Source organism: Strix uralensis, chromosome 4 (genome assembly GCF_047716275.1).
Source record: "Strix uralensis isolate ZFMK-TIS-50842 chromosome 4, bStrUra1, whole genome shotgun sequence".
Lineage (NCBI taxonomy): Eukaryota > Metazoa > Chordata > Aves > Strigiformes > Strigidae > Strix > Strix uralensis.
The window spans coordinates 59,480,345-59,496,705 of record NC_133975.1 but is presented as its reverse complement, the minus strand read 5'-3'; the positions used below and the strand labels follow the sequence as shown (position 1 = coordinate 59,496,705).

Here is a 16,361-nt window from a genome sequence, read left to right as displayed (position 1 = left end):
CCCAGTTAGATAATTAAAAAAAGGTTAATTCTGAAATCTCATCTGTGTTCATGAAGGAAATTCAAGTCGGTTTATCTCCCAGCCACAAATCTAACAAATTGGGGCTTTTTAAAAGAAAAACATGGATGAAAATAATGGACCATTGTAGTACATTATGTCTAGGATTCACACCCTAGCCAGATTGCTACTGATGCACATCCCTGTTTCTTGCAATAAATGCATAAACTACTCACTCTCCCCTTTTCAGTTTATAGGCAATGTTCTTCAGAAAGCTCTCGCAATTTTCATTAGGACACAGGCAGGCTTTTAGACCAGCTTCAAGTACATTATTCAAATTCCCCTAGTGCCTTTGTTCCACACTCCAATTTTATAGCTGTCCCCACCTTGTCGAAACTGGGCATGTATAGACCCCCACTCTTTGCAATAAGCTGGCAGTATCTTCATCCATCGTTTTACAGCTACCTGTCGGCAGACACCCCAGCACCCTTGCCACGTACATAGCAGAATTGCAAGCAAAAGACTTTGTGGCACGCAGTCCCAGCATTCTCTAGGATATTACCCTTCCATTGTTTCTCAGCCTTCTTTTTGTATTTTCTCTCATTTCTTCTCAGATTTCCTCTTGTCCCCACAGCTACACTCATCACATATTGTCTAAAGCTATAAACAAAGATGAAAGCGTCAGGCAAACACTGTCACGTATAAAAACAATCTTTTATTTTCAGATCAAAACAACTTGTATTTTAATTACTTCTTTGAAAAGGTAATGAGTTTAAAATGTCCTTTGTTTAGCCTCTTAGATATAGCCCAAGTCTGAATGTTTTTGCTATTACAGACATTTTCATAGCACACACAAAAAGTTTTCTCTCTTAATCCCCAACCTGAGAAAAGTATGAGAATCTGATGATAGTGCAAGGAATACAGTACCCACTGTGAGCAATGGCAAGGACTAAAATAGATGCATGGATGCCTAAAATTTGGCTTAGTAAGTGCATATTGAAGCCAGGACTGTGGTTAACTTGACAAGTGCTGAGGCCCACTACAGCTTTAGATAAAAATGAGGTCTATTTGGAATTCAGCTCACGTTACTCAGTTATTTCATTAACCATCCCATTTTGACACACCCATTGTAAGTAATGTATAAAAAGAGGTCTAAGCTTTTTGGTGAAATGCAGGATGAATTGAGGTAACAATGTGCAAAATACGTGAAAGGCGATACATAAAAATTGATTAAATCCTCTCCAAATTCTCCTACCAGGCCAGCATAGATTATAGTAATCACTGTTCATAGTGATGATTGATTCAGTATTGCATTTCAGAAGACATTATATGAATTGATTGCAGGTGACAAAAATCTATCTCATAATGATTCTATCTTTAATATTAACAATTTACAGTATAAAAATTTGCATCTGTTACCAGAAGTATTTCTTCAGCTCTTTAATTAAACCAGTCCTGAGTGATGCAGGGCATATGTCTTCATTGTGTGATTTGGCCTTTGTATCAAATTCCTACCAAAATTCCCCAGCAAGTTTGCTGTTCTGACATGAGGTACAGAAGCATGTCCAGGTTATATAACTCTGTTGTCTCAAGAACTATGGAAAAAATAATGTATCTCATGCTTTCTTGAAAGAACACGCCCTTTATAATACATTCCATCTTTGATATACTGATAGCGCACATGGTCACAGAGATTAATTTCTAACTTTAGGACATGCTAATTCCACAAGCATTAGTCAAACCAAAAGGTTTCACATTTGCAAGTGAGCACTCTCAAAAGAGCTTTGCACCACCTCAGTCTGATATATTGATTCATCATCTACAAGTCAGGTGATAGGAGAGCACTTCTGAACTCCAGAATTAGATTCAGATTTCTTGCAAAGCTTTAAAACCTGAGACCAAATGTTCTCCAGAAATTAAAAGATAAGTGTTAAAATAATTGATCTCGCTAATGTCAAACATGGTGTTTTTAATTGGAAACACCTTCAGCAACAACTACTGGCTACACTATGTACACAGAAAACAGAAGGCAAATATTGTAACGCTTCAGGTCCTGTTAAAAATTTAATTTATCATAAACTCCTTGGTTTTGACACAAAAAGAATCTGCTTTCCCTAAAAAATGCCACATCTCAAAAGACTGTCAAAGTAAAAATATTCCACTCAGAAAACTAAAAACATTTTCACTGCAATCAGAATTATCCATGGAAAAAGAAGAAAGATCACTTTTTAACCACACATACTAGTAACACAGAAAGGAACACAAAGGTTAATTCTAAAAGCATGTGCAGGTCAGCTAATTTTGCACTTCTGAACACCTCACCTGCTTCCTTACTACAGCTCCCATGTTCTCAAATACTCATTCTATTACTCCTGACCATCAAGCAGCATCATGTAGATGCTATGGAGATTTTTCAGTGTGTTCGTTTTCTGCCATGATTTTACATTGGAGGCTTTTTTGACAGTGCTTTTCTCTTGCCAAACTATGCCTTCCAAGATAAGTCCTCTAGCATTCCACCAGGCAAAATTTAATCCTACACTAGTGACACCAAGAAACGCCACTATTTTAAAGTTAACTAAGCAAGCTTTGGTTTGTAGCTTTAAGTAGTATTTCTCCCTCCAGGAAGAGAAGATTCCAAATTTCCTAGCAAAACAAACATAGAAAGGCATAAACTCCCAATTTCCTAGCAAAACAAACATCTTCTAGGCATAGAAAGGTCCAAGAAAACAACGCAGTTGTAATTTTTAGGAAAAACTGTGGTTCTCAATTCATACATACTTCTAACCATAATATTTGAACCTAAAACAATAAAAGCTCTGTTATTTACTTCAGACAACAAAAAATCAGCCTCAGAACAGATGATTCATTATTATTAATAGGCAATTCTGTATTCATTGTTACTACTAATATTAATACCCAATTTTTTAAACATTTGGAAGCATGCTCACATGTTCATTGAACTTCATTACACATCCAACATGATCTGAGGACAATACTTCCTCTTACTGTATCTCAAAATGTATTATATTACTACAGTGTAGTACATAATGTTGTGCAGTATCTATGTAATATATAGGTATATAAGACTGTGTGTTTTATTACAGTACCACAAAATTTTCTGTAACGACATTTCTGAAATTGAGGTATGTAGACATATGCATCCAAGTAAATTCTAAGGCTGAGATTTTGTCATAAGATCATTTGATGTAAATTAACATTATTAATACCAAGTATCTCTCACAGAGTTACTCATAATGATACTACCTGAGCTTCAGAATACTAAGGAAGCTCCTTTGCCATAGCATCTGCAAATTGACAATACAATGTGTACTGTACCTCTCAAGAGTCCATAACCTGTGGCTTCCCAGCTTCAGCCTTGATTAGCCTGAGATCACTTGCAGTCCAAATGTACAAACAGAGCTGTATGACAACTCAAAGTACAAGCTGATATCAGAAGAAAACTTGTATTTTCGAATAAAGTTTTGACCTCAATAGAAGTAGTTTAAACTGTTTTCCTAATATTTTTAAAGTACGTAGTTTTTATGAAGGTTGTGATTAATGTTTGATACATACAACTAGCACATCATACAGTAAAACAAGAGAAGAGAGAACAGAATGATGTTTTAATGAAATCAAAAAATAGAAGATCTTTAACCAGGCAACCATTTCACACTGTATTTATCTTTTGAAGAACATAGTTCCTTCACATCCAAAGTCACAAACAGAAAATAAACAGGCAACATTTTTCTTCTATTATCCCTCCTACCCACCACCCTACCCATCTGGCAGATGGCATTACATCAGATAATATATTCTGACCACCACCTAGTACCAACCTGCTTCCAAATGGAGTATCGTCATTTTGGATTAATTTAACCTATTGTATATTCCATCTCCTCCACCCTCACCCAAGTTCAACAGAGATACTCAGACCTAGAGCCCTCACTTTTGAAGGTCATTTGAGAATCCATGCTTGACCTAGAACAAAGGAGAAGTCTTTCCGACTCATCTGTGCACCTTCGTGCCCAGAGCTGCTCTCCTGCATTCACTGTTCGAGGCTTCAGAGAGACTGTTTCAAATTTCACATAGGTCTCTTTTGCAAGGTCAGCTTCCTTTGCAGTTTTTGGTTTCACACGAAGCTTTAAAACTTTGTAGAGTAAGAAAAATATCACAGGTAAAATAACCACGCATGCTGCACTGCTGGCCAATATCAGAATAGAAAACTGAGATCTGCTTTCACCATTTAACCTATCAGTGGAGAAAATAATGCACTGCTCTTTTGTAGGTGGCACTCCTTTGGGTGAGACGCATGCCATATATTGAGTATTAGGTTGCAAACCATCAATTGTGACTTTGTTTTTGCTAGAATCAGTGCTCAGAGGCAACATATCTTTCTCACCATACTTTGAGTATAACACAGTCACTGCACAGTTGCTTGTGACATTGATAGTCTTCCAAGTTAAGGTCACTCTTTCATCAGTTTCACTGACTACTCTTAGGTTCTTTACAGTAACATTTTGCTCAGCCATACCTGCTGTATTCAATGAAGTCTCCTCACCTTTCTTGCTTATTGCCCCAGTCTGCTTTTTGTTTCCATTTGTCACTGCCTTTGAATTTTTCTTTCCATCAAACAGAGGCCTGGATTGCTTCTTGTCAGTAAACCTGGTGCTCGTTGATGCTTCAGTGCTCATTGATGCTTCAGTGCTCATTGATGCTTCAGTGCTCATTGATGCTTCAGTGCTCATTGATGCTTCAGTGCTCACCAGTGCTGTGGTGGTTGGTGTAGTGGGCAGAGGTGTTGTTGTCCTCTCAGGTTCCTGCTTGGATTCCTCCTCAGTGGTATTCTGTCTCTCTGCCTCTTGCTTCCTTCCATACTTCTGCGGTGATACCGTTGTAGTAACTACACCAACCACTGTGACAGTAACAGCAGCTTCTGACATTCCTGCTAAGTTCTTGGCTTTACATCTGTATTCACCTGCATCCTTGTAGGAAATCCCTGTCAAGCTTATTATGGACCATCTGACACCCTCTCCAGGTGTTTCTTGAATTACTACAGGAAAATGCAAAGAACAAAATATTATAAAAGGGAGCTAAAGAGAAAGTAAACATTATTAGGCTACTTCTACCCTTAAGTTACTTCTGCCAGAAAGAATCACATGTATTAAACTTAAAAAAAACCCAAAGCAAAACAAAACAATAAAACCCCCAGACAAACCCCTACACAAACTATGGAAGTCCCTGCCATATTATATTATTGCAGAAAAAAGCTCAGCTTGGGTCAAAATAGAATTGAATGTCTGGAAGAATTACAACATAATTTGCAGTTCATTAAGGAAAACAAAACCACATAAAGAGAAATAAAATGTCTTAAAGCTGCTAAGTGATGAGGAAATATACAAGTCTCTGACTTCAAGTGACACTGAACACACTACCCACTGAAAACATTTTTGGAAATTACCCTTGTCTTAAGATATGTCAATACTTTGGACTATTACCTTCTTCAGACCTACAATTTAAGATAACTGATAACTACTTGGCATTAGCAAGACACATTGTTTATATTTAAGTTACTGCATAAATATTGATCATAGCAGCTAGAATATATGAGATAATCACAGCCTCATTAGTGTTCCAGATGGGTGTTGCAAATAAAAAATAAATATTTGCAAATAACACAGAAAACATGATTTTGGAAAATCCTACGTTTACAATGCTGAGTTTTAAGTGGCTCAGTTACGGCCTCACTGGCTTTTTAGCATGAACATTTTGGACCAAAATGGAGATTCCAGTAACAAATTCTCCTTTCTGCTTTTCAGCTTCTGAGTTAGGGCCCAACTATTCCAACCTCCATTTTCCTGTATCCTCCTCCCCCCACTTCATCCATTTCCCCCCTTTATGCACATTGTTCTTATTGCAGACCACATCCAGAATCAGAACAGTCTGTTGGACCTGTTCACATAAAGACCTAGACAAAGACTTTCATAACAGCTGTTGCACGGATACAAGTGCCAGCTTGGTGCAATACCTGGTCCATTGTTACTCATTATAATTATCTCAAAGCACAAGCAACCCAACAATTTGAGGCTCTCCCATTTCCTATAAAAGAGCAATTATACCTGTGTAGTTCACTGGTATATTGTCTGACCCAGTCCAAGTAAGCTGTGGTGTTGGGTACCCAGTCGCATCACAGCGTAGAAGAACGTTGCTTCCCAGTGGGGAAGTGATTTTTGTTGCTGATGTCATCACGGATGGTTTAAGACAGTGCTCTAACTCAGCTCTCTGGAACAAGATTCCTGCCAGGCTCTCAGGTCCACTACATGAAACCAATGGATCAAGAAGTACAACTGAGTTGTCCACAATTTTGGAAAATTCAATTAGCTTTGAAATGCGACAGTCACAAAACCATGGGTTGTCCTGCAGACCTGAAGCAGGGAGGGAAGAGTGGAAATTAAAAAAAACTTACACCAACATCTCTGCCCCTTGAAAAAAGGATAAAGGCTAAGGACAAAAAACTTTAGGCCAATAAAATTCTTATCTGGCTCTGAACAATACCAATATTCTTAGAAATCTGGCTTCAATTTAGGACAACCTCTGAAATACATTCAAAAATAGCAGAAAAGTAGAAAATGGGAAGGATCCTGAAAAAAGCTGATGACTACAATATTTTTATGATGGCACACAAGAATGCTATCTCTCCTCTTCTGTTAGAGGCTATACATTAGCTTCTCAATTCCAAAGCCTTTGAATGAGAGGCTTCTCCCTCTTGGTGAACTTGTTATGGTGAAAGAGAGTAGACATTTCTGAGGAATAAAAGTCTAAATCCTCAGCTGGTATCTATTAATCCACTATGTTGACCTTCACGGAGCAACAGCGGCTTCACCAGGTGAAACACCACACAGCATATCACTCATGAGTTCAAATATTTTCTCATTTGACTTATACTTTTGGGCATACTTTTTTCATTTTTGTCAAGTATTAACAATAAGCAGAACTTACAGTCTGAAAGGAGGGATGGTATGCAAGAACCTCTTGCTATTGAATTTACTGATTAGTGCAACAGACAAGTCATATTAATTAAACCAAAATTAAAAGAAAAAAAACCCTGAAACACCTGCTAATATTGTTCGATGTGTATCTTTAGGAATTATCAAAACAGCTAATGGAAAAATTCTGCTTTTTGCTCTGAAAGAAACCTGTAGATGAAAGAATATATGAATAATTAACTACTGCTTCCTTTTATCGCCTGACCAAGATTAGGTTATTTTAAGCACAACAGCAGTGATTGGTTAAAGCTGTGGTAAACCCCAATTAATCCCCACTCTTTAAAACAAGACTTGACCTGAAGAGATTCCATGAGTTTGACATCACAATCCAATTTCACCCCTTCCAGACATAAGAGATTTTACATCTATTCACTACTTATTGCCCACTGGAACGGAGAAGGAGAAATCAAGGAAACTGCTTTTCTTTTAAAAAAAAAGAAAAAGATAATCTCAAAAAAAAAATATTTTCCTGTGAACTTCATTCACAAGCAAAAGAGACACCATCCAAATGTTTTCTGTATATCTAGGCACATCAACTGTTTGTGCTCTTAAAAATTCTGCCCAATCAAGCACAGGTATGTAACTATTTGTGCTCATCTTTTAAATTAGCAAGCTTTAGTTTGTAGTTAAAGACAATATTCCTGTAATGTTTTTTTCATTCTTACTTGCTTATAAGGGGTCAATTTTCCTCACTATGTTAACGAAGAGACTATATGTACATTTGAAAATTAAATTCCCTTAAGTTATAAGAGAGAAGACAGGATCCCCTTGAAAAATGGCCTCAACTGCCAGAGTTCCTCTGTAACAAATGCTGCTAAAATGCATGTGAACTCCCAGCATGGCCTCTGTGTGATCTAGAGGACAGAAGCATGGGGCAGCTGTGCTACAAGCAGTCAGCAGGGCAGGAACTCTGGGTCCACAGCATTAATCAGGACAGATTTGCAGCATCAGGGGGTCCTATCCCACACAGCAGGCAGCAGATTCTCCCTTATGTTGAACAATACTGAAAATATTTCTTCTGCGACCTTTCTGCATCCTACAAGCTTTACTGCAGGAAAGGATGGGTTTTATTATTGTTTCTAATATAGCAGCTCTCAAAGGCCTTTCAAATAGAATCATAGACCCATTTAGGTTGGAAAAGACCATTAAGATCATTGAGTCCAACTGTAAACCTAACAGCACCATGTCCACCACTAAGCCATGTCCCTAAGCACCACATCTAGATGTCTTTTAAATACCTCCAGGGATGGTGACTCAACCACTTCCCCAGGCAGCCTGTTCCAATGCCTGACAACCCTTTTGGTGAAGAAATTTCTCCAAATATATATAAATACATGGCTTTCATATTGTGTTCCAAAGAAGACCCACAATTGTTACAATAAATGTCAGAAATTGACAAAATAGAAGGAACGATGAAGCAAAGGTGGATAGTCCTTAGATTGGATGGTTGTTTAGTCCAGTCTGGGACACAGGTTTGACGACCTCAGATCATTCTGAAGGCCTGGTTTCAGCTTCAGAAGAAATCTGTAGTTCCAGAACATTCTGTACTTCTGTGTTTTAATGCAAAGAAAGAGTTATTTCAGTTAGTCACATCTCCCCCATCCATCATGCTTCCCAGTGGAACTGGCTAAAGAAGCAGGACTTATATAAATACATATAATATATACAGCTACAGGAGTTCCTTCCTTGCCTCCATGGTTCATCTATTTATCTGTGTCTTGCCAACACCTGACAGTATTCACATTATTTTTAGTAAACTTGCACAGCCATTGTAAGTCATCAAGTCATGTGAATTCCCAAAATTAAAAGATGAAAGCACTATTGAGTTGGAAGCAAGGATAAAACACTGAATTTGATTATACTTAGGTTAGTTATTGAAGAGAACAGAAATGGGAATGTAAACCTAGTTTCCAAACTACAAAGGGCATTCTGAAATTTAACAGCTTGTGTTTACAAGATGGTAAAAGTGAGAACAAACACATGAAAGAACAAAGAAAAGGTTAAAAATAAAGGAAAAAAATAAGAAACCATAAAAAATGGGGAGCTTTAATAAAGGAATGAGATGGAATCCCCTCAGGAAAATAATTTCCTAAGAAGAGAAAATAAAAATGATAAGTCCGCAATGGCATGTGTATCTGATTGAACACCAAGTCTTTATAAATCCTGGATTCTTTTGTAGAAATATTAAGAAAGCTTGTTGACCTGAGAAAGAAATACTAACCAAAGAAAAACAAACATTAATAAATATTTATGCATTGCAATATACCAATGCAGTGTATTTTATTAAATATGGATTACAAATTGCTCTAAAAACCTTTCTTTATTCTAGATATAGCATATTTTAAATTTACTCTCACACATTTATATATATGCTTGTGTGTACAATGGCAAATATATGTGTATGTGTGTCTGTGCATGCACATTTTTGCAGTCTTCTCAGTAAGCAGGGTTTCCCCATGCTGTGTCAATATGGACTTTAGCATTTGAAATAGCTACAAGCAACATTTCCTTTGTAAATCAGTAACCACTCTCAGACCATAACTTGTGTAATATACTGCTTTTCAGTTGCTGTAAAATGGCGGTATGTGAAACACTCAAGTTCTGGGCCAATGGAAATATTCATCACAGCTTGGGCCAACCTACCCAAGGCCCTCTTCCAACTGAAGCTACAAAATTTTTGATCCATCACTCTAAACAATAACGCCCACTTCCCGCACTGTGTCCCAGTGTTTCATACATACAGTAATTGCCAGGGAGTAGTTTCAGGAAATGCATCATCTACCCAATGGCCCAGCATAACAGCTGGGAGCCTGATGGACCTGCGGCATTTCAAATTTTTGGCACCTCTACATGCAACAGAGGCAAGATCTCATCTAACTGCCACTCTATCAAATCCTGGACTCCTCTGTTCCTCTCAGTGACTCACTAGATGCAATTTTCCATACGGAAAATGCTACTTCCATCATTAATGCCAGAAATTTCAATCTCTGTACAGCAGCCAATGCTGAAACTTAGCTGTGATTTGGATCAAAGTATTAGGCTATAGCTCCAGAGGTAACCAAGAGAGGGCCAGATGAACTCACGCACTGGTCCCTCAGTCATTTCCACTGCTTAATTGTCAGATCACTCCACAGCTTTGTTGTGAACTGTTCCAAGAGGTGCTCTCCAAGACAAATCCAGATGTGGCTCCAGGCATCATTCTCACTCCAGGGGTTGCTCCCTGAAAGCCTTATGGATGAGGCCACACCAAGGATGGCTCTCTCTGTCCTGTTCTTGTCCCCAACTTAAGTGCAGCAGGCTTTGCACCTCCAAACTATCCTGCATGCCTGTCAATCCATCAGGCACACAACATACCCTTGCTATTTTATATTACAAAAGCACAATTCTATGCATTGTAATGCAATTCTTGATTACTTCAGGCAGTTTGAACTGAAGAAAAAACACCCCCACCCACACAGTTACATTTTAGAGTCACTGCAGCATCCCATAGAGCCCAGAGAAAACCCAGGGCTAAATTTTACAAAGCATGGAACAGCCAGTCAGCTTTAAAGAGAGCTGGCCCTAAACTGTGTGGATGAGAGCCAGAGTGAGCCACTTGGTCAGGAATCATTCCTAACCCTCTTTCATTTCGCATAGCATCCACACAGAGGAACATCATACTGTGGGAGGTAATAAAAAACCCTGAACTCCTAAGTACAAAGATTATGAATTGGAATAAGAAGATGTTACTCCTCTGGCAAAAGTAGTCTGTGGCTCCTCCAAGAATCCTTGAAGTAAACATAGGGAACCTGAACTTTCTCTTACGTGCAACCTTCTTGATGCTCAGTCAAGACACTCAGTCAAGATAAAATTGTCTCCTGGTGTTAAAAAATACATATGCACAAACATCTGAGTTTGGCACTTTGCTGTTGTTGATCTTGTTAATTAAATACAAATGACATTTTTGTTTTGTCAAAACTAGGAGACAAGCCAACTCAAGCCGTAATTGCTTACACCAATAGAATCTGACTCCTGTTTTCCTGACTAGACAAAACCAGCATTTATTTGCTCTGGGTTCCTGCTTCTAGCAGAGCTCTGACTATAGTTACCATTCCATGTAGGCACATAGGTCAGGCTGAATGCTCCCACACAGAACAGCTGGAGCACATAGGACACTCTCGAGCATCACAGCACGCAATTGTGGGCATCACATTTTAAGAGAAACCTGATTTTTAAAACCCAAAGGAGTCCAAAGGGAACCATTAACTGTGGTAGAAAATGGGGAAAAAAAAACCCCTCACAGTCTATAAGAAACTGGTGAAAGAAATGGTGTGATTAGTTAAGGTGCCAAACAGGAGAGAAAAATGTATGAAAGGTTACTATAAGAGATGGTAATTAGTTTTTCTGTATGTCCATTTCATGTAGGACAAGAGGTAATCAGCTTAGTTTGCAGTAAGGGAAGTTGAGGTTAGATATTAAGAGAAACTTTCTCACTATCATGATAGATAAACACTGGAAGAGGTTACAGAGAAGGTTCTAGAATGGTTTGGCCACAGGCTTTAAGATCAGGACTGACTTAACCAGAACATATCAGTTCATCTGGATCTGCATCCCAGCAGGATAGAGGCCTTTTCAAAATCCTTCCTGATCACGTACCTCTGTGATCCTTATCTCCACCTCGGAGGAGGAGGAGAGTATCTATGGGATACATTTCTCCTCTCTCAGGCTCCAGCAATCCTGACAGAGACAGGAGGGGTGTCAGACAGGAAGCAATGCCACATCTTGCTCCTGTTGTTCTAAGCCAACATCTCCTATGGTTGGAGCATTACAGAGGCATCTCAACTCCTAGGTCATATTTCTAGCTTGATAGTTTCTATCAACCATTCATTCCTGAAGAATAACTGCTTTGTAACAATCCATCAACAGCAACCTAAGGATGAGCCTCTAGCAGTGAGCGTGAGTGGCATAACTGCAACTTCACAAGCTCCAGTAATATAGGTAATAAAAGTAACACTTAGTGGAGGCTAAGTAAGCTTGTCAAAATAACCCATGACATAAAGAGCACTGCACTTTCTAAACTCCAGAGGAAGGGGATGTTTTCTTATTCACTATAGAGTTTCTTACATAGCAAGCACTGTCTGTCTGCATTGGGATATATTCATCAGAGGGTTATGATATCAATGAAAGAAAATTTAGCTAATTATTCACAGCTGACCTAAGGTAGATTTACTCAACACAACACAATGAAAGGACTACCTGGCATTTTGCATTCTCAGATCCAAATCTATAATGACTGCACAGAGCCTCCCTCAGCACGTAACATTAAAATAAGAGAAGCAAGGTGCTGTTTGAACCCAGTGTGTGTTCCCCTCCAGAGATCTGTGTTCAAACTTCGTTGCAGTTCATAAATGAAAATGATCCAAAGGTCACATCCCAAGTCTCTAGAGAAAATGCTGGCACCAGAGGGTTTGCCAGGACTAGAGGAGGCTGGCAAAGTGCCTGCACTGACAAAGCCTGCAGATGGTTGCCAGGGGGAAGGGGAGGAGAGAAGAGTGTGTGTGTGTGGCTTGGGGTTCTTTTGGTGTTTGTTTTTTGAGTTGTTTTTTTGTTTGTTTCTTTTGTTTTGTTTTTAAAGTGGTGATGGCTATGTAAGTCAAGGAAACCAAATAACCTCTGGGACTCGCACATGAGATCATCAGGAGGATTAGATCTAGCACAGTCAGCTCCTACTTTACAGCCTCCTATAGCCTTCACGGTGGGGACAGGGAAAGGGGTACTGAGCTGGACTTACTTTTACAACTTTTCCTTTTTTTTTTTTTTTTAATCCTGAATAAATGAAGATCCTATTAATGCTGCAAACCTACAGTTACCATGCATGTGAAGAACTCATTCAGCCTACTTGCATCTATTAAGTTAATTATACACAATCTCATCTGAATGAGAGTTTCAAATTGCAGCTTCTGCTGTGAAACAAAGCAGCTGAACAAATGAACACTGAATAGTGGGTGTTTAGATCAAAAAATTGGAAATACTAGGCAGTGCAATGCAGGGCAGATCTTTACCAGTGGTATAGAACTACTGCAGTAGAGACAGCCAGCTGGTTTTCCTCCCTTCCACCTGCTACACTATACTACAAAACCATCAGAACATGCACTTGTACAAAACAGTGACAGGAGAGAACACTATTGATAGAGTTGTTCCAGCCATGTTCTGAGACTGCAGAAGTAAGAAAGGGGTTACCTGCAAGACTAGGAAGTGGAGTAAAAGTGTAAGATAAAGCACAGAGTCACAAACAGAACTGATGTGATGGTGTACTAGAGAGATGGAACAAAATTCTGAAAACAATCAGTCTGGCCAAACTATTCTTATATACTTCCCTTAAATACTATAAAAAGTACTGTGAAGTTATAGGGATCAGATTCCTATTCTCTCTCTCATATTCAGCATGCAAATTGGGAAAAACATCAGGATAATCATTCAGCTTTAGAGCAACGCAAGGACAACAGGAGTCATTGGGAGAGCAGAGTTGCCCTCTTTTGAGCCACCAACACTATCTGCAGCACTGTGTGTCAGGACAGGCTTCATATGAGCATCAACTCTAGCACTTGTTTGGCTTGTGAGCCACTGGAAAAAACAGTTGCAAATGGACATGCTTGCAGTTGCAACCACGTACAGTGATGAGGGAAATGTCATCAGAAACACAATTTTGGAAGCCTTGCATTTATATGGATAGTGAATACTTCATATGGCCTGCATTCCTGTAGACTGGAATCTCGTAGATTTTACTTCAGTTTTATAATCTTGAGATAGCAACATACATGGAGGTCACTATCTTCATTTTATAGTTTTCTGTCACCAACAGAAAATAAATAAATAAATAATGACAGAGCAAACCAGAAGACTGACTCAGATAAAACCCACTCTCCTGAATCCCAGGCTGGTTCCCTACATGCTCTCACTTGCAACTTAACATTTAGGTACATTTTAATAAGGAATGAGACAGGCTGTTTAACGTACCCAAAACAACTCTCTGGGTCACCAGAACGTCTGTGTTCTTGGACGGGACAGCTTCTGAGAAGGGGGGCCAAATGTCCATCAAGTCTGATGGCAAGGTGGTTAGCTTGTTGCTGGATATGTCCAGGTAGGTAAGGTTTCTCAGGTACCGGCCAGCATCAGCAGGAATGCTGGTCACTTTATTGTTGTGTAAATCAAGAGTCCGTAGGTTGGGCATCTCTGCCAGCGATTCCCAAGGAAAAGTCGAGAGCAGATTACCATCCAGCCGTAGGTCATGCAGTTGTTTCAAGTTATAGAAACTGCTGATATCAATGTTGGTTATACAGTTGTAAGTTACCCACAGGTATTTGAGATCTACTAGGTAGTAAAAGGCTTCAGTTGGAATCCTTCGTATGACAGTTTTCTCTATACGAAGTTTTACAGTATCCACAGGAACATTCACGGGGATCTCATACATGTCAGGATCATTACAGAGCACAGACCTAGCATCAAAAAAAAAAAAAAAAGAGAGATATTGGCATTTCTTTATCAGAAATCTGCATTTCAGATATAAATGCAAATGTTATTATTTTCTGCAACAGTACTAGCAGAACGAAGAACATCAAATCAAAAACAGTTCTCTACATTTACATATTGTAAAGACAAACATGGAGTTTCTAGAGAAAAAGAATACAAAATAGCAATGATACTTTCACATGAAATCTAGATTTGCTTTATTCTAAAGCATGTAAGTACCATCTTCTGTACATCATTCTATTGACAACTGAAGAATAGAAGCCATTGTATAAGGAATAATACATGCATGTATCTCAAGTGGGAACTGCGTGCCACCTGTTTTACTAAAATTCAGAATATTGGATTTCTAATTTTTGTGCATGATGAAGATTCAATGTATTTGTCTATAACTACGTTTCAGAATAGACTGAAAATGTTAGCATATTTCTCTGAAGGAGAGCTTTCTAGCACTTTTTGAAATGACTTGCTTTTCAGAGGTGCTAAGAACTTTCTGCTGCTGTTGATTTCATTGAAATGTGATTTCTCAGCATTTTCAAGAATCAGTATGTTTCCATTTCTTCGGGGTACATTGTTTGCACATATTAGCTTGAAGATTCCCTCCCCTAAATAAGCCTATCTTTAACTTCCTCCCCCTTTTCTCTATATTCTTGCTCTATTTTACTTTCCCCTCATGCAGTTTTACACTAGATATGTTGTGACAATAAGTAGCAATGACAAAGAGATTCTCCCAAAATTGACATGACAATACCCAGATCATCAAATTTCAAATTAACCTCTTTATTACAAAAAATTATATTATTTTCCTGCAGATTAAAAAAGAAGAAACTACTGTATTTATTTAAATCAGAATCACCTTACAGTAGACAACTAGTTTGTAAAAATAGAAAGGACATTACAATAGTAGAAAAATCATGGAGCAGAAAGAAATTGCCTTCTGCAAAAACTGGAGATTTAGAATAGCTATTTGCTAAGTACAAAACCATAATCACCATCTGCTCCTACTCAGGAACACTGCTAAGCATATAACAGCAGTGTTATATATGCCTTTATTTCAACTATACTAGTACTAATTCGCAATGTATGACAGTGATCTTTTCAATTTCTTCAACCCTTTTCCTTAAAAACTGCCTTGTATAACAAATAATAAAATATATACCTTGTTCCAGTGCCATCACTTCTGCCATGGTAAACACAAGTGCATTGTGAAGGACAAAAACCATTCACTTCTTCGAAGAAGCTCATTAGGAGGTAGAAATAAATAAACTGATACATGGCTTCCTCCCAGCAGAACTGACATGAAAAAATTTGAAAACTTTATTCCTAGGCACTCATGCGCAGTGTGCTACAAATGTGAATGTAGACATCCATTTAGCAACAGCAGATTACATCAGATTAGCCGAGATGTGTACTTGCTTAACCTTCAAATGTATCCTGAAAGGGATCAGTTAAAACCAGCTCACTCTTTATTCTGTCAGAAGAACATGCTCTGTTTCAAATCATATCCAGTATGTTTAAAGGCTATGTTAATATGGAGCTTGTAAGGTTAGTATGCAATATAATATCTCTTTGCTTCTTCTAAGAGGCTATGCATTAGTTACTGTCCATAAAGTGTTCCAAGGTTCCTGAAGAAAATCTAGTACAGCATGATGATATTGCATAGCATTTTCTTTAATACTAAAAATTACAAATTAATAGGAAGCCTAGATTCCAGAGCTTTTAAAAAATCCTCTAAAAAAGTTTTTTACCAAAAAACCCCATGTATATTTTAAATAAGTTACAGTCTGTAACCCCAAATTTCAGATGCATGCATAC

General features: G+C 38.2%; 1 protein-coding gene across 1 annotated transcript; it reads right to left on the bottom strand.

The window, feature by feature from the left end:
• Nucleotides 1-717: 717 nt before the first annotated feature.
• On the bottom strand, nucleotides 718-15,977 carry LRIT3 (leucine rich repeat, Ig-like and transmembrane domains 3). Its single transcript, XM_074866918.1, has 4 exons — nucleotides 15,706-15,977; nucleotides 14,037-14,515; nucleotides 6,114-6,419; nucleotides 718-5,047 (listed from the first exon to the last, which is right to left on the bottom strand). The coding sequence occupies exons 1-4, from the start codon at nucleotides 15,819-15,821 to the stop codon at nucleotides 3,912-3,914; spliced, it is 2,037 nt and encodes a 678-aa protein (XP_074723019.1). The 5' UTR covers nucleotides 15,822-15,977; the 3' UTR covers nucleotides 718-3,911.
• Nucleotides 15,978-16,361: the final 384 nt, after the last annotated feature.